This window comes from Saccostrea cucullata, unplaced genomic scaffold (genome assembly GCF_032062105.1).
Source record: "Saccostrea cucullata isolate Sc308-1 unplaced genomic scaffold, CSIRO_AGI_Scuc_v1 ctg272, whole genome shotgun sequence".
In the NCBI taxonomy this organism is placed as follows: Eukaryota; Metazoa; Mollusca; class Bivalvia; order Ostreida; family Ostreidae; genus Saccostrea; species Saccostrea cuccullata.
The window spans coordinates 306,959-326,244 of NW_026938795.1; the positions used below are offsets into that span (position 1 = coordinate 306,959).

Below are 19,286 nucleotides of genomic sequence, written 5' to 3' on the forward strand. Positions count from 1 at the left end.
TCAGGTGATGGTATAATAGAGACACCATCTCTGTCCTATATTATATGCCCTTCATCAACTGTAAGTGCATGTAAGCAACTAACTCTTCTACATGAAGCAGAAGCCACTAAAAAGAGTGTTTTAAAGTCAAACATTTAAGGTCTACCTGACCTAAAGGCTCAAAAGGATGTTTACATAAACATTGTAAAACAAAACCTATATCCCATGTTAGGATAAATCTCCTTTTTGGAAGACGAGCAATAAAATATGCTTTTAGAAGTTTTTCCAAGCTTTCTGCCTTACCAACAGCTATTCCATCCCAACCTGGATGCACAGCAGCAATTGCAGATTTGTATCCTGCAATAGTTCTAGCTTGTAATTTCTTTACTGAAAAAAGAAACTCAAGAAAGTCAGCTACTAGTATTTGAGTTCAGATGCTTGCAAGGGATCAATACTTTCTCCCTTGGCCCAATCAAAATACAGTCTGAGTCTGTTATTATGTTATTATATGTTTTGTTTGTGCTGTTTCGTCTACAAGCTGATGCTCTTTTAGACACTGATCTAGAAAATCCCTTCTTAATGTACTGTTTGCGGATACTTTCCATGCTGTCAGCTTTAACATTTCTATGTTTGGATGTAGAAACATGCCTCCTCGCTGGCTTATCAAGTTGTACAGGATTGGAAGCCTTACTGGGTAATCTATTAGTAGCGGATCTAATTCTGGAAACCTTATTTGTCTTGTCCAAAAGGGGGCTATAAGTAGTATAATGCAATTAGATGACTGAATTTTCTGCAGTACTTTTGGGATTAGAACCACAAGGGGATAAGCATATCCTATTATCCCTTGCCAACTGAGACTCAAAGCATCCACTGATAGAGCTAGTTTGTCTGGGAACGGAGACACACAGGTCTGAACTTGACAATTCCATCGAGTTGCAAACAAGTCTACTTGTGGTCTGTCCCATATATTGAATGTTGTCTGTGCAACTGTCTTGTTTAGCATCCACTCTGCTGGAAGTATTTTTGATCTTCGAGACAGAAGATCTTCAAGTATGTTGGCTTTCCCTGCTATGTGTTGGGCAGTTAAGATGACATTGTTGTCTATAGCCCACTGATACATGTTCCAGACCAGAATGCATAGGGATGGAGAGTGTGCCCACCCCATGTTTGTTGATGTAAGTCATAACAGTGGTGTTGTTTGTCTTCACCAACACTTTTTGGTCCTTCAGTATTTCATGGAAATGCTTTACTGCAAGAAAAACTGTCATCATTTCTAAATAGTTTATGTGCTGATGAGTTTGATCCCTTGACCAAACACCTGAAACTTGCATCTGACCTAGATGGGCTCCCCAACCTGTCCTGGAGGCGTCTGTTAAGAAGGTTTGAGAGATTGGTTTGTCTTTCGGAGGTAACCCTCTAAAGAAATTTTCCTGGTTTTCCCACCAGTAGAGGTGCTCCTTCACATGATCTGTTAGGGGAATCTCAAGGTACTAGATCTATGCAGGAATTCATTATTCCTAACAGTCTAAGAAGTGTTCTTACTTGAAACTTTTCTGATTTTTGGCACAGATAAATGAATTCTCTTAAAGCATGGTAAAGTTCTAAAGTTGAAAATATCAAACCGTTTTCCAGATCTATGAATGCACCCAGAAAAATTAGTTTTTGAGTCAATTTTATATTTGATTTTTCCCAATTTACTATGAAACCCAAGCTCAGAGTCTGTTCTAAAATGAACTGTTTTTCTGCTCTTAGTTGATGATAACTTTGATTTTTGATGATCCAGTCGTCTAGATATGCATGGGGATGTAATCCTCTTTGGCGCAATTGACCTAACACAATTGACACTATTTTTATAAACAAGCGTGGGGCAACTTAAATTCCGAAGGGAAGTGCTCGATACTGACATATTTTTCCCTCACCAGCAAATCTGAGATATTTTCTGCTCTCTAAATGGATAGGAACGTGCAAGTAAGCATCTGAAAGATCTATAGAAAAGGCCCAGTCCCTCATATTTAGTGACTGAATCACCGACCTTAAAGTTTCCATTTTGAAATGCTGATTTCTTATAAATTTGTTCAATTTTCTCAAATTAAGAATTGCTCGAAATCCCCCCAGTTGTTTTGGAACAATGAAAATTGTTGAATAGAACTCCGCATTTGAGTCTCTGGGATCTACAACTTCTATTGCCTCCAGAATTACTTTCCTTTTTTCTGGATCCTTCGGAATTTTTTGTGCCTTATGCCATTGAAAGAAGGTGGCTTCTTTAAGAATTCGATTTTGTAACCTTCTGATATGACCCTGAGAATGAATTTGTCGTTTGATATTTGTTTCCAAATTTGAGCAAAAAGTTGGAGCCTTCCTCCAACTATGATATTGGGTTTTGGAAGCTTCCATGACTGGCTGGGGGCATCTAATATTTTCCCTTTTTTTGGAACTTAGATGGTTGAAAAGTAGATTTTAATTGGGTGCTCCAACCAGAACGCCTATAGTTATCAGATTTCTTTGTATCTGAATTTCTGTACGAGTTGCCTAATATATAGTTCTGCCACTTGAACCATAACTACCCGACTTATCCAACCGTTTAAATTTTTTATCTGGAGGCTTACCAGCATCAGATTTCTCAGAAAAAGGGCGTTTCTGCCTACTGTGTTGTATGCCGTAGGCTTCAGATGTTTCTCGTACATCACGTATCATCTCTACGAAAGCCCAGAAGGCTCATTCGAGATTCAAGTTTCGAAATACGAGATTCAAAATTAGACCGAAATTCGAGTTTGAGATTGACCCAAGATCCAGATTAACCAATCAAAAGGCTCATTGAGATTCGAGGTTCGAAATACTTTTTGAAATTCGAGTTCAGTCTTTCAAAATCCAGATTAACTAATCAAATACGGGTTCAACATTTGATTACTTCCCTTTATTACGTTTTATCTATCAATAAATCGTTTAATATATTTATAACCAAGTCATTTGAATAAATTATTGTTATATATATTAGAAGGAAAGTTAAATTTTTGATTTTTGATCAGCAAGATATACTTCAATTTATATTATGACTTCTTAAATATTAAATAGAATACATATATCAGGAATATATATATTTTTGCATTGTCTACTGTATATAAAGGGTTGCTGACATAATAATACAGTTATAAATAGTGTCTAAAGATTAACAAAATCCCCACCCCTACCGGCAACACCTGCCAATTTTTTTTGAAAATGTTACTTTAAAACTTTGAAAGGCAATGTAGCCTTGATAAATAAAAACCGCGCTCGTTTTCCTAATAGAGGGAATACATTAAAATAAAGTTTTCAATTACTTATGTTCATCTAAGGCTTTGATTTCTTGAACTAATTAACAATTATATATACAATACAGATTGCAAATATGAATTAGAATAAATGCAGCATTCATTTTATCTGATATCAAACAGTAGATTAGTCTAAATTAGCTGCAGAACTATAGCGTTATGGTTTTATATTTTAGTCTCTGACCATAGCGTTATGGTCAAAGACTAAAATATACCCGGTTTTTATTTATCAAGGCTACAAGGATTTTGTGAATCTTTAGTCACTATTTATAACTTTATTATTATGTCAACAATCCTTTATATATAGTAGACAATGCAAAAATATATATATTCCTGATTATGTATTCCATTGTAATATTTAAGAAGTCATAATATAAATTGAAGTATATCTTGCTGATCAAAAATCAAATGATTATTTAACTTTCTTTCTAATATATATAACACTCTTTCTTGCATTGTAATTTATTCAAATGACTCATTTGTTATAAATATATTAAACGATTTTTTGATAGATTAAACATAATAAAGGGGAGTAATCAACCAGAACCCGTATTTGATTGGTTAATCTGGATTTTGAATCTCAGAATTTCGAACCTCGAATCTCGAATGAGCCTTTTGATTGGTTAATCTGGAGGCTTACCAGCATCAATTTCGAATCTCGAATTTTGAAGGGCGTTTCTCCCACTGTGTTGTATGCCGTAGGCTTCAGATGTTTCTCGTACATCACGTATCATCTCTGATGATTTGTGAGTTATTTCCTGAACTTGACCAGCAAACAACTTGTTCCCTTCCAAGGGCACTTTTAACAGTTCATTTTTGGCTGCGGAATCTGGAATATTCATAGCGTATATATGAATATTGCGTCTGGCAAGCACGCAACGTGCCGATGCCCTAACTGATAAGTCTCTAATATCTACAATAGCATTTGCCAGTCCCCCTAATAACTGAGATAACACTTCGTCTTAAATTTCAGATTCACCTTTCAGTCATTTTGACAAGGCTAATAGAATCAGAGAAGCGTGAGACACAGATCTCTGTTGGAATCTTAAACTTTGATTGATGGATGACAAGACTGCGTTGGCCTTGCGTTCAGAAAAAAACAGTTCTCTGGGACCATGATCATTTTTAGCCCTTTATTAGTACTGATATAAGTACTGACTGTTGCATCTATATCTGGACTCTTCCCTATCTTGTCAAAGTCTTCATCTGGCCATCTATACTGATATCTGTGACGATTTTTGAAGGATATTATTTTTGGCAATGGCTTTTCAGCCTCTTTCCAAGTATTTACTATAATGCCACCTTCTGGTAAACTAGGTCCATCAGCTTATTTTTTCTTGACGGCAGGCCAGATAATGACTGAGATAGATAAGATTTCCTAGCCATTACTTGAGGCTCTTTTGTTTCAATGCCCAGAATATTTTGCACATTATGAATCATACTGTCCCAAGATTTGGGGACCGATTCTAATTCCTCATCTTCCTCTGCTGTATTACCATGCAGAGGTGCATAGACTGCTATTTTTTCATTGTCAGGTACATGAGGAACATTTCTAGAACTTGTGCAAGTACGCCGCTCACTCTGCCACGAGCGGCGTTTGTCTCGAGACGATGCGTCTAAATAACTGCAAGTATCATCATCATCATCATCAGCCATTACATTTAACGGGGGCTCACTGAGTTCGGCATTATTATTTGCCGAAGAATCTTTAGTACTGACAGAAAGAAGATTGATAATTTTATTTTCAAAAGCTGAAAATCTCGTTTCAAACATCGCATCGGCTTCACGTCTCGACAAATACGCTGAGGAATTTACCTCAGGTACAATAATGGGAGTTTACCGGCTCCGAGAAATCTGGTACAAGGGGAATAAATTGTCTGTTATGTCTAAAAGCTCTAAAGAGTCGGGGGAAGCGATTTCGCCTCTGAAAGAGGCGAATGACACCAGAGTTCCTGGTAAGAAACCACTATCTCGTGGCTCTGGTAAGAGCCATACTACTAAGAATCCTTGTAAGGACTCTAAAAATGAAAAGGCCTCAGCGTCTGAAGACACACGTTTTTCTTTATCTTTACCCATCATTTGGAAACATAAAAGGAACACTGCCGCGAAAGAAAATGTTCTTCTCGATATCGGTAACAACTTTCTTAATGGCGTCGAGAAAGATAAGCATGCGCGGAATTATGTGGCGCTGTTGTATGAAGTTTGACTCGGCGGTGGTAACAAATTCCGGGAATGATTAACTCTAACAGGTAAGTATGATGCGAAGGAGATAACGGACACCTTACTATCGCATAAGCTCTTCTGGGTCCGCTGTTATAAAACATGCTCAAGTCTGAGAATTTTCTCAAATCCAAAATTCTCAGATTCAGCGGCCGTCATAAAAAAGTTGAGAAAAATAAAAATACCTTAAACTCTTATTCTCAAATTCTCAGCTGAGTAATTCTCTGTTTTTGAGAGTTCTCAAAGTTTTATGACGGCGGACCCTGGTCTCTGACCAGTAGATCTAAAACTCAGATTGATGGAAATTCGCCCATATTATAAAAACATGTTTTGAGATGTATTTGGAAGTATTTCTCATTTGAGCAATATCTATAATAAAATTCAGTGAGAAACCTACATTTTTCATATGTATTATACATAAATCATACAATAAAAACATTTTTTTATTTTAGTTTTCAAATGTACACTAACTTGTCTTTAATTTACATCATGGTTATACATGTTCTTTCTCTTTAGGTATAATACATCCAGACGAAAACTAAGATGGGAAACGAAGGAAAACTAACAGTTCTTATTTGTGTAGGAGGAAATGGCGCTCACTGCTTGGCAGGATTGTCTGCTCGTAAACCAGAAAACGAAACACGTATATAAAGTATACAGACGAAGTAGAGCGGTTGACAAAAATAATTCAATCGGTCGATTTGACGGTCTCCGTCATGAAAAACAATGGGAGTTCTAACGAGGTGAAGTTCAAACCTACCTTGATAACAAAAGATCCAAATGCAGCCGTCACCGATACTGACGCCATATTCTTCATCGTCCCTGCATTTGCGCATAAACAATATTTTAACGAGATTTCGTCATTTGTTGGTGACAATACAGTGATCGTTGGACTTCCGGGCCAGGCAGGATTTGAATTTCGGTGTTTGTATATGCTTGGTGAAAAAGTAAAACTTGCACAGTTGTGTCAATGTCTGCCGAATCACTTCCATGGGCTTGTAGAATCTTGGAATTTGGTTGCCTTGTACAAATTCTGGTCGTCAATGAAACACTGGGAGATTCAAGACTCAGAGTAGCCAATCAAAGTTGAAAGTATCACCCGTTGAAATTGTTCAGAAATTAATTTCTTGGCCCCAAACCAGTCTTGAGAGAAATTCAGAACTACACTGCAGTAAATCTGATGGCAAAGTTTATTCTTCATCCGCCCCTGATTACGGGAAATGATCAACATTTGATGGAACCCCTTTGAATGAGAAGCCGCTGTTATATCAAGGAGTAGACAAAAAGCAAGTCAAATTGCTATCTGATGTAAGAGACGAATGTATCGGCATCGGAAAAGCAACAGAGAAGCAGATTCCCGGGATGGACATGGCGGATGTTTTGACTTGTTCATCACCTATACTACGCGGGCCAGATTACTGACAAGACAAATCTAATGACGGTCATGCAGACAACAAGGCAGAAGACGGTTTGCTTCAACTCATGAGGGAAGTGGGGGAGGGTCAGTTTGTACCGGACTTTACCTACCGGTACACTGCGGAGGATATTCCCTTCGGTCTGGTGGTTATGAAGGGGGGAACGATCAGCTGGCGGGAGTGTTCACCCCGGTGATGGACGAAACCATCACGTGGGCTCAAGGCAAACTTAACTAGGAGTATACCACCGGGTCCGAGTTAACGGAGAATGACAAAGACACGAGTCCCGCAAAGATTTGGATTTAAACGTGCCAAAGATACGAGCCCTGCAGTGATTTGGATTTAAAAGTTTACAGCAGTTGTTTGACTCTTAAGAAAGTAGAAGTTTATGAAAACGAATCTGCTTTATGAAAGAAAAAGTTTCCCACTACGTCTTACATGTCTTATATTCATGTTACTGTATCTGTAAAGTCAAAAGTTCGTAAAATAGATTGTAAATGATTGATTGATTGTATGTTGTTTAACGTCCCTCTCGAGAATTTTTCACTAATATGGAGACGCCACCACTTGCCGGTGGGGGGCTACAAATTTTGTCCTATGCTTGGCACTCAGGGCCTTTGAGCAGTGAGGGATGTTTTTCGTGCCAGCACCTACTGCGACACGGGGCCTCGGTTTATACGGTCTCATCCGAAGGACCGGTCTCCACGTCCTACAGTGGGATTTGAACCCGCGACGTAAGGATTGACTCCTTACTTCGCGACTCTAGAGCAGACGCTCTAACCACAGCGCCACGCACATACAATGTGCATTCAGTAATGTACGTATAAAAAGATTAATTCATTTAGGACATAATTTGGTTCATGAACTTGATCTGTGATATATATATATATATATATATATATATATATATATATATATATATATATAATTCCTTGATATTTTTAGATTAAAATTTTCTCACTAAATAATATTCCAGATGACTATGTTTATAAGCATGTGATGACAAAACATATTGCTTTTAAAACGAGTTTCCTTCCATAAAATAAAAAATGTTCACATCAACACCAAAAATGTTTTCACATTAAGAATTCTTTTTTCAACAGAATATTCAACTTAATTATCATTAACTTACCGCGTTGTAGGAAATTTAGTCCGTAGCCCATGCGATTGAAAAATTAAAGTTATCATGATTATCATAATTTTTTTTTTTGTTAGTTAGTATGGCAAATTAAAGCCTCAAACAAGTGTTTTATTTTTCACATGTTTAATATTTTGAATATAAATTCTGCTGAATACAAAAATAGGTCTGCTAATAACGGTGCGCAATTGGTACCCATGTGAATTGCAACAAATTGTTGGTGGACATAGTCTCCAAAAACCACATAGACATTGTCCATCAGAAACTCGAGCATATTTTAATATCAACTTCACACTGCTTGTGTGTACAATCGGAATGTTTTTAACAAAATAATTGTGCAAATAATCTATGAAAACATATGTAAATATTGATTGAATGACAGCATGCATGTTGTTTTACATCCCTCTCGAGAATTTTTTTTTCACTCGTATGGAGACGCCACCACTTGCCGATGGAGAGCTACAAGTTTTGTCCTATACTAGGCACTCAGGGCTATTAAGCAGGGAAGGATCTTTTTCGTGCCAGCACCTACTGCGACACGGGACCTCGGTTTATACGGTCTCATCCGAAGGACCGGTCTCCACGTCCCACAGTGGGATTCGAACCCGCGACGTCAAGATTGACTCCTTACTTCGCGACTCTAGAGCAGACGCTCTAACCACAGCGCCACGCGGGCGACCAAACGACTAATCGAATATGGCAGACAAATTCTTTTTACCAATCGACCAAACGATTAATCGAATATGGCGGGCAAATTCTTTTTACCAATCGTGTTCAGCTTTAAATACTTTTAAAATTCGTGAATTGCTTCTTTAATATCTAAAAATTATATAAATATAGCATATAAACTTAGACACGCCGGTCTAAAAACGCGTATAATCGAGGTGAAAAATGATGTGGAGCTACAGTACCGTAAGCCCGCTGACACGATCTGGATGAAGTATACGGACTCATAATCATTTCTCATAAGCAGCCCATATACATAACATGGTGTTTCTTTCTTGTCTTAAATTCACTCTCTCCGCTATTTTTCAGGAATGTTTTCTTCTAAGCGTATGCAGGAAGACTGTTTTTTTTAGTTTTTCAGTCTATAATGACTGAGCTTTGTGTATGTGTAATTATGTGTATGTCGAATACATGTTGGAATCTGTATACTAAGTATGGCTAGTAAGCTTAAAATTATTTCCATGAATTGTAGAGGGCTACATGATCACAGTAAAAGGAAAGATGTTTTTAAATATTTAAGAGAACATAATGCAACATTTTACTGCTTACAAGACACACACTGTACAGAAAATGAGAGAGATATTGTTTATTCGCAATGGGGACTTGATTTTTTGATGTGTTCAGAGTCCAGTGACTCAAGAGGTATTTTAACACTTTTTAATGACAAAGTAGAAGTCAAAATTTCAAAAGTCAAACTTGATCCCCTTGGAAATTATATTGTTTCAAGTATCTTCATTGACAATAGATATTCTATTACACTAGTAAATTTATATGGCCCAAACAAAGATAATCCTGATTTTTATATTGATCTTGCAAATATCATTGATGATTTTGAAGATGATTTTGTTATAGTCTGTGGAGACTGGAATCTTGTACAAGATTATAATCTTGATTGTTACAACTATGTGCGTGAGAATAATAGAAAAAGTAAATCTGAAGTAGAAAAATTAAAGGACAGATTCAATTTAGTTGACCCATGGCGCGTTTGCAATCCAGATGTAAAAATGTTCTCTTGGGCTAAAAAATCTCCTATCAAGCAGGCTAGATTAGATTTCTTTCTAATATCAGAAGAGCTTATGTCAAGACTAGATACGGTAAATATCCTCCCAGGCTATAGAACAGATCATTCAATAATTGAACTTCAACTAAGATTTGACAACTTTTCTAAAGGAAAAGGCTTTTGGCGCTTTAATAATTCGTTGTTGAAAGATCCTGATTTTGTTAAGAAGGTCAAACAAATTATTTCTGATACTCAGGTAGAATACTTGATAGGTGAAAACAGCTCATCAACAATTGACGATAATCTATTACTAGAAATTATTTTAATGAAAATTAGAGAGTTTGCAATTTATTTTTCCAGTAAAAAATCCAGTGAGAGGAAAAAAAAGAAAGAACTTCTTCAAACGCAAATAAAATTTATGCACGAAATGTTTAACAAGCACCATCTACAAATTTATGGAAATTTACTGGATGAGCTACAGGCTGAACTTGAAAATATTAGAAAATATGAACTAGAAGGGCTTTTGATACGAACACATAGTAAATGGATTGAGGATGGTGAAAAACCAACAAAATATTTTTGTGCTCTAGAAAAAAGAAACTATGTAAATAAAAATATAACAAAAATTATTGATAGTAGAGGTAATCCAATTGTAAATCAAAAAGAAATATTAGATAATCTTAAACAATTTTATCAGTCTCTATACAGAAATTTAGATGATTCACTAATTGATGTTGATTTAAACACAGTTTTAGTAGATTGTAAAGTTCCCAAACTCAGCACAGATACACAAGCACTAATAGATAATGATATCTCCCAGTCTGAAATTTTAAATGCTTTGAAAAATATGAAAAATAACAAGACCCCTGGAACAGATGGATTCACTACAGAGTTTTTGAAATTTTTTTGGTCTGATTTAAGCAAATTTTTGATAAATTCATTTAATTGCAGTTATAATAAAGGATATTTAGCAATGACTCAAACTCAAGGTATAATTTCTGTAATTCCAAAGGGAAATAAACCCAGAGAATACTTGAAAAATTGGAGACCTATCTCTCTTCTTAATGTTACTTATAAGTTGCTGTCTAGTGTTTTAGCCGAACGAATTAAAAGTGTTCTCCCCTCGCTTATTCATGAAAACCAAAAGGGATTTCTTAAAGATAGATATATTGGTGAAAATTCTAGACTACTCTATGATGTTATTCACTACTGTAATGAGGAAAAGATCCCATGACTTGTTCTTCTCATTGATTTTGAGAAAGCATTTGACTCAGTTTCATGGAGATTTATTTTTAAGTTCTACAATTCTTTGGTTTTGGTGAAAAGTTCATAAAGTGGATTAAATTGTTGTTTTCTAATGCAAAGTTGTGTGTTATCCAGCATGGCATATTTTCAGAATTTTTTGATATTGGAAGGGGATGTAGACAGGGGGACCCTATTTCACCCTATTTATTTGTACTTTGTGCTGAGATCATGGGTATTATGATAAAAAACAATCCTCAGGCTGATATCAAAGGAATTTTTTTTAAAAGAAATGAATATAGACTATTGCAATATGCGGATGATACAGTCGTCCTTTTGGATGGTACAAAACCCTCTCTTACTTGCGCTCTATCATTGGTAGATCAGTTTTCTAAATATTCTGGTCTTAAATCAAACTATGAAAAAACTCGATGCATAAAAATTGGCTCCATGTCTCAAGAAAATATCAATATCTGCTCAGATTTTAATCTCCATTGGTCTCAGGAACCATTCACTGTATTAGGTATAACTTATTCTGTAGATTTGAACCCAAACTCTATGAATGAACTTAATTTCCAACCTAAACTGGTCGAAATGAAAAAAATAATTGCCTCTTGGTCAAAAAGACTGTTGACAACAGCCGGCAAAATTACAGTAGTAAAGTCAATCATTTTTCCTAAAATTACCCACCTGTTAATTTCCTTGCCGAATCCTCCCCTTAAATTTTTACAGGATCTTGAGAAAATGTTTTTCAATTTTATCTGGAGCAATAAACCTCCCAAGGTAGCAAAGAATTGTATAATACAGTGCCATGAAAAAGGTGGCTTAAGAATGATAAGTGTTAAAGATTTTTGTAAGGGTTTAAAAATTACATGGATTCGTAGATTGTTTAGCAATGTTAATGCTTCTGCATGGAAAACTTTGCTTTATAGTATAACACCAGAAGTAGAATTTCTTCCCTGTTATGGTAACAGTTTTACAAGATTAATTTCCAATAGAATTTCAAATCATTTTTGGAAAGATGTGTTTGATGCCTTTTACGAATTAAGAAATATAATTGAGTCTGACAGCTTGTCTTATGTTAGATCCTCTTTGGTACAATGACAATATTAAGATATCTAACAACTGTATATACTTTAAACATTGGGCTGAAAAAGGTGTAAAGTACATAAAAGATTTGTTTTTTCCTGATGGCCAGCCTATGAGATTTGAAGAATTCTGTGAGGTATATAATCTGTCAACCCCTTTTACTTTATTTCATGGTGTCATACAAAATGTCAGAAAATTGAATTTAACTTATACTGTTAAGGATGTTCTTTATAACTCTCCCTATTATCCCAATTTCTTCAAAACAATTTTCAAGAGTCAAAAGGGATCAAGAGATTTTTATGATGTATTAATTTCATCGAGATGGAATAAACCTAAATATGAAAGTAAATGGGAAAATGCTTTAGATTTGAATGTAAACCAAATGTCGTGGAAAACTCATAATAAGATTATTTTTAGTATCACTGAAGATGTACAACTTAGATGGTTTCAATATCGAATTGTTCATCGAATTTTGAGCACCAATGTTTATTTAAAAAAAATAGGGATTGTAAATTCTGATCTCTGTACTTTTTGTGGTATGCATCCTGAATCAATCACCCACTTGTTTTGGGAATGTTTATATGTTGATATACTATGGAATAATCTAGTAGAATGGATAAATGATAAAACTGACCAGAACATTGAAATAAACCTTATAGATGTTATACTCGGTAGAGATGGTAAAAACCATATTATACTGAACCTTTTAATATGTATAGTAAAAAGACATATTTATAAGAAAAGACTTTGTAAGACATTACCAACCATTGATGGAGCTAAAAAAGAAATTAGTTATTACTATAAAATTGAGAGATTTATGTATAAAAAAAATAATGATCTGCCTATATTTGAAAAGAGATGGGGTGTTTTTTCCCCTCTGTTTTCTAATGGTTAAAATTGGATTTGTACATGCTTATAATAACAATGTACCTGTTTAAAATCACTATGCTATCCATTTTTTTTTTTTTTTTTTTGTTTTTTGGATAACTTATCTGTCAATACATACACATATTGTATGAAAGTGGTGTGAAAGGATTTGTTAGTTGTTTTTTTGTCTTTTTTTTTCATTGAAAAATTGTCCTGGTCGAATTTATAGTGTTCATATTAATAGTAGTTCACTTACAAATAATAGTGCCAAGTAACATGTTCACACATACATGCCAAAGAGAATAGTCATTTGATCAGTATTATCATATATCATAGAGATGTTAATGCTATTTCTTGGAAATATTTTTCATCTTAAAAGAATGACTACAATGCATACATCATAAGATTTTATAAAAAATTTTATATTCTATGTATATGTACTATGCATTACAATGTCTTTAAATTCCTCTGTTTGTCAGTTTGGTGAATCCAGGGCTCCCCAACCTTGGCGCCATTCATGTAATCATATACTGCTGGGGCAATAAAAAAAAAAAAAAAAAAAAAATATCTAAAACTATATGCATTCTGAACACCTTGTTCACCCATTTTCTTTCCGAGTTTCATTTTTTGTAATGAAAAGGCAGCTGTCAATGTAAATTAATTATAATAGAATTGTAATAGAATAAAACTTGGCTTGAATACATGAATAATGTACATGCCTAAAATGTCAAAAAGCCTGGATATTTGGACTCTTGGGGAATGGTCATATAGAGTTGAGAAGTCTCAAGTTTCTATTCTATTAATTTTGCATTGAAAACTAAGAATTTTTCACGAAAAAGTATTAAACTGAAGCTATTTTTTTTAAAACAGAAATGCGAATTTGTAAACAAAACGTAAGTGCAAGTTTAATTGTGTCTTTGTCTCTGTCTCTCTGACCATCTAAGCAAAATATTCTGGACATTTAAAAATTGATATTGTTTGTTTGAGTATGAAGGTGTAGAAAGTGTAAATATTAAATTCATTTTCAACATAGGGTACCTGACATTTATCCCCAAGAAAAAAATAAAGATAATGGGAGCATGCATGAACATATATTACAATTCACTGCAGTTTCATAAATGGGGAAAATATGAATACATTTAAACAAAGTGTTCAGCCAATTTATCTTGGACTTTTAAATGTTAAGAATGCTGAAATTCATTACCGATTTAGTAAATCATTGTAGATTTTTTATTATCTGTATATTATCCAGACAGAGCACCTGCACTTTATAAATACCACAAAATCAGGACTCTTTACTATACAATGTGCCTAAACAGCAAACACAGACTTCGAAAATTAAAATGTATGATGTTAGAGAATGATAGGTACAGTAAAAACTTAAAAGAAGCAAGGTAAAGAATTAAACTATTTAACATTTTGTTGTTGATTTGAAGGTAACCGGTTTTCTGAAAATTTTGGAAATTCTTTATTAGCCCAAGATAGGACCTTTGCATTGCATAATATATTCCTTGGCATTTAATTTCAGTTACACTTATAGAATACGATAGTTCCACTCTTTTTAAACACACACACTAATATTACAATCATAAATAAATAACCTATTTTGAGACATTCCCTACATTTAATCAAGAGCGACAACTCAAAAACTAATGTCCATGATGCCGCATTAATGAGCCGGCTTTATGGGCTTTAATAAGGTCTTCATATAACTCGGCCATATCTGTGAGGTCCAGCAGCACGTAGTGCGGTACGGTATAGTACCCTAACACCAGGATTCAGAAACAGGTACTTGTATGTTTCTCAAAATGAAATTATGTGCAATGTATTTACGTTGTTTTTTGTACGGAAGTGCACGTATATTTCGGACTAGTACGATATATGTTGTCATATGTGTTTTTTATTCGGGGTAAACATTGTTTTTAAAGTCTGCCATGCACGGTGTGAATGAACTTGATAAGATCTTATAATCAGCTGTTTTATACAAACCAATGTTCTGAATACATATCATTTGACCTGCATGCTGACCTTCGAGAAAACAATAATCAATAAAATCTGGGAAGTTGGCAAGGTACGTCTCATAAAACCTCATCACACGCCTCGCGTTTGTTACGTACAGAATTTAATATTTACTTTAAGACGTATAACAGTGTTGAATACTAGTATACCTGTGTTGATTAAATATGTTATCTTTTTATGTAAATTTTTTAAAAACTTCATATTTTTAAACTTGGATTTTTTTTTATCAGGTCCTATGGACATTGGACCTGGATGCTATATACATTTACCTTTTTTGCAATGGAAGGTCAACTCCCGGTCATATGTAACGGACAAATGAAGGCAATGGGCATTTTTCATGGTGTCTAGTCTTTCGTTCAAAAAATCATCTGAGCAATATTGGGTGTTGCTAAAACGCGGAACGGAAAACGGAACGGAAAGCGGAACGGAACGGAAAACGGAAAATAAATGTCAAGCAAATAACCTTGATTCGATATAAATCAGACATAAAAAGCATTATTCATGATACAAAGTCATATATAATGAAAAAATATCATTATCGTAAAATATGATATATTCATGAATCATGCGCCCCTCAGAACTTGCACAGGTACATGCGATGGTCAATGAAATACATATTGTGATAGATGTACAATGTACTAACTAGACTCAAATCCTGAGTATCAATCTTTTATCTATTTATTTATGAACATTTTATTTATTTATTTATAAACATTTATAAACAAAAAAAATCTTGTTCAGAAATAGGTTGAATGGAAAAGGACTACTAGTAAGTATACATACACCTGTGTATCAGTTAAGAAAAAAGAACTAGTTTTGACATTCATATTATGCATGCATTGGCGAATCCAGGAATCTTGAAAAGGAGGGCAGCTAAGGTCGGAGTAGGTGCCCTCAGTCGCTCAAGAAATTGATTTATTAACTGAATCTTATTTATATTTTGGTCACAAAAAGGGGAGGGGTCCTGGTCCCCAATAAATCCATGAGTGGCATAACATGCAAATTGAGTTTATGAATTTATAGCTGAAATATAAGAAAACATTTCTTGCAAAAGAATTTAATAGGATGTTTATTTTTTTCCCTTTAATTGCAACTTTTCAAATCTGAGCGGAAAAACAAACTCTAAATGTTTTACGGTCGGGGTCATACCCCCCCCCCCCCTTCCAAAAAATCACACTTTAACTTCATTGAATGTAAAGATGATATATTAATTTTACTACAGTTAAGATTTACAACTCTATCTCTCTAATAATTTAGTTAACAGGAAGCGATTCTATTTAAATTTTGTATAAAATTTAACAACCAGTTTTACAATCGAAGTGTTTATTCGGGTTTGCCTGAAAGGGGTGCTCTTATAGTAATCTTAAATTTTTTTTACTTTTTATTTTTTTTACCAATTACCATTATTCATTTAGATACCAAATATTGCCCCCCCCCCCTTCAACTGTTTACCAAATATAACCTTTTTACTATAGAAAGGTTCATTGAAACCCCCAAAACTTTCTGTCTGTTAAATTAATGTAGTAAGTTGGTGTAAAAAATAGTACTGAAAGAAATTGGAGTTGGAATCTATCCTCAATTGTCTTTTTTCGCTTTTCAAGTTCGACTTCTCCCCCCCCCCCCCTTTTTTTTTAAAGGGATGCTACGTCACTACTATGTCAGCGGTTTTCGGAAGAGACTTAACATGACTAAATCAACTTGTATTTATTAAGAAGTGATTAAATATGTATAATATACATCGTTTCTGAGAAAATTTATGCATCTTAAATGATTGAATCGAAAATAATATTTTCCGTTTTCCGTTCCGTTCCGTTTTCCGTTCCGCGTTTTAGCAACACCCAGCAATATTGGACACTGCCGTCGCATGTCACGGTTTTTCTACATATCCATTGTATTTTGTGAAAAATGGACGATCATCACGATGAGAGAAACATTCAGAAACACAATGATTTTTAGAAACTTTCAAAATATCAGTCGACCATATACTTATTTAACACTATAGAAATTTAGGATGCAATTTTTTCAATTAAGCTTGCTGCAGACCGGCCCTTCCCCCTTTTCTTAGGATGACTTTTAATCGGACTTCTCTTTAACCACATTGTATATAGCTTGTATTTCCGATATCAAACATTGAGGGTTGTTGTGTCGAGTGGTATATCAAAACCCGTTTTGTTGTAAGGGAAGACTTAAAACTTCCTTGATTTTTTTTCAATTATTGTTTGGAAAAAATGTCCTAAATCGAAAGACATGGTGCAGCATACGTACACTCGAATTTCTTTGGACGTATCACTATATGGGTTCTTCAGTCGATTGATTATTTAGCTCAACAGAAAGTTTTTCGAGAGTTAACCATACATTTGTAGATTAACAGTTATTTATCGTCATGTATTTTCAGAAATGTCTGGGAAGCTGATCGTGGTCACCTGTGGCGGGGGAAATGGCGCCCACTGTTTGGCGGGACTGGCCGCCATGAGGCCTGATGTGGAGAGCCGCGTTCTGACGCTGTACTCAGACGAGGCCGAGCGATGGTCGGCTAAACTGGAGTCCGACATGATTATCACTGTACACCAAGACGACGGGGGAAAGAAAACAATGAATACTAGACCCTCAATCGTCACCAAAGACCCTAAACAAGCGGTCCCAGGTGCCGACTATATATTTATCGTCGTCCCCGCCTTTGCTCACGCACAATATTTTAAAGAAATGGCGCCGTACATTGGCGAAAACACCGTAATTGTCGGCTTGCCAGGTCAAGCAGGGTTTGAATTTGAATGTGTGCACTACCTTGGTGACAAGGCCAAAACGTGTACGATTGTTACATTTGAATCTCTTCCTTGGGCATGCAGGCTGATAGAATTCGGCAAAAACGTGGAGATTTTGGGCTTTAAAGATACACTGGGTGCTTCAATCTTGAAAGGTAAACAATGCAACCTGACGAGACCCATCGTAGAAACTAACCAATTTATTCTAGGGGATAAACCGAAAGTAAGACGGGTCCAAAACTATATAGCTATAACTTTAATGGCTAAATCTATAGTACATCCGCCGATAATGTACGGCAAATGGTCATCATGGGACGGGAAGCCTCTATCAGAGAAACCTTTATTTTATCAAGGAATAGACGAAAGACAGGCCAAGTTACTGTCTGGAGTTAGCGACGAATGTGTCGCTACCGCTAAAGCGATAGAGAAGAAGATTGCAGGGCTCGACATGTCTGACGTCATCCACGTGTTTGACTGGTACCTAAATTACTACAGCGATCAAATCACAGACAAACGCAACCTAATGATGGCCATGCGAACCAACAAAGCGTATGATGGTTTAGTTCACCCTATGAAGGAGATAGAACCTGGAAAGTACGTGCCAGATTTCACCTACAGATACATGGCTGAGGACGTCCCAGAAGGCATTGTTCCAATGAAAGGAATCGCCGAATTGGCGGGAGTTCCTACACCTTATTTAGACGAGGTGATCACGTGGTGTCAGGGCAAGCTAAATAAGGAGTACGTGGTAGGAGATAAACTGACAGGTAAAGACGTCAACGAGACGAGAGCTCCTCAGCGGTACGGCCTCAACAAGTTAGAGGATCTGTTTCAAGGAAACTTTGAAACAACTCCGTAATGTTCAATGACGTTTCAGCTCGCGGGTATATTCGAATGTTATTGAAAGCATGTTATGATCTGGGTATTTTCTGCTTATTTTAGATAACTTATTATTAATATATCTTTATATGATTATACAAACTTAGGAATGTTATTTGTCTCATTTCAGGTTGACTTATCAATATATACTGTATATAATTATGCAAATTTAAGAATGTTATTTGCTTTTTTTTCGAATGCATGCTAACTGGAAAAAGTATGTTAAAGTTTTAGAATTTTATACAATAATTTTTAATTAAAAAAATTCCACCAAAGATTTTTGTTCTTTAATTTTAGATGTTCACCTCTCCCCCCTTTCCCCTTGGGATGTCATAATTGCACCTGTAATCCACATAAAAAGAATAAAATTAATTTTAATGAAAACCACCAACCCCATTAAGCTTCTGGTTCATAGGAAGATACTTCACTTTACTTCAGAAAAAAAAAAACAAATATATCTATACATGTTCAATATTTTTAGATTATTAAACATTTTTAAATGTATGAACCCATCTCAATTCAACACAAATGTATAACTATAATGGAAATTTTCAAATTAGAGCACAGAAGTATTAATGCATTCACTGAAACATTTGAATGATCAGAATATCCGTAGTGTACAATTGCGCAAATTCATTTTAT

The 19,286-nt window shown here is 35.1% G+C and overlaps 1 protein-coding gene and 1 pseudogene across 3 annotated transcripts in view; both read left to right on the plus strand.

Moving 5' to 3' along the window:
* Positions 1–18,830, plus strand: part of LOC134251282 (opine dehydrogenase-like) — a 31,647-nt gene extending 12,817 nt beyond the window's left edge. Inside the window, exons 1-2 of one of the 3 annotated variants that reach the window (XM_062733668.1) lie at positions 14,633–14,772; positions 17,399–18,830. In XM_062733668.1, the coding sequence (XP_062589652.1) occupies positions 17,401–18,624 (1,224 nt within the window). In that variant the 5' untranslated portion in view covers positions 14,633–14,772; positions 17,399–17,400 and the 3' untranslated portion in view covers positions 18,625–18,830. Of the gene's footprint in view, positions 1–14,632; positions 14,773–17,230; positions 17,254–17,398 lie in introns of those variants that run through there. The other 2 variants (XM_062733669.1, XM_062733667.1) reach the window with 2 other exon arrangements.
* Positions 5,971–7,678, plus strand: LOC134251284 (opine dehydrogenase-like; annotated as a pseudogene).
* Positions 18,831–19,286: the final 456 nt, after the last annotated feature.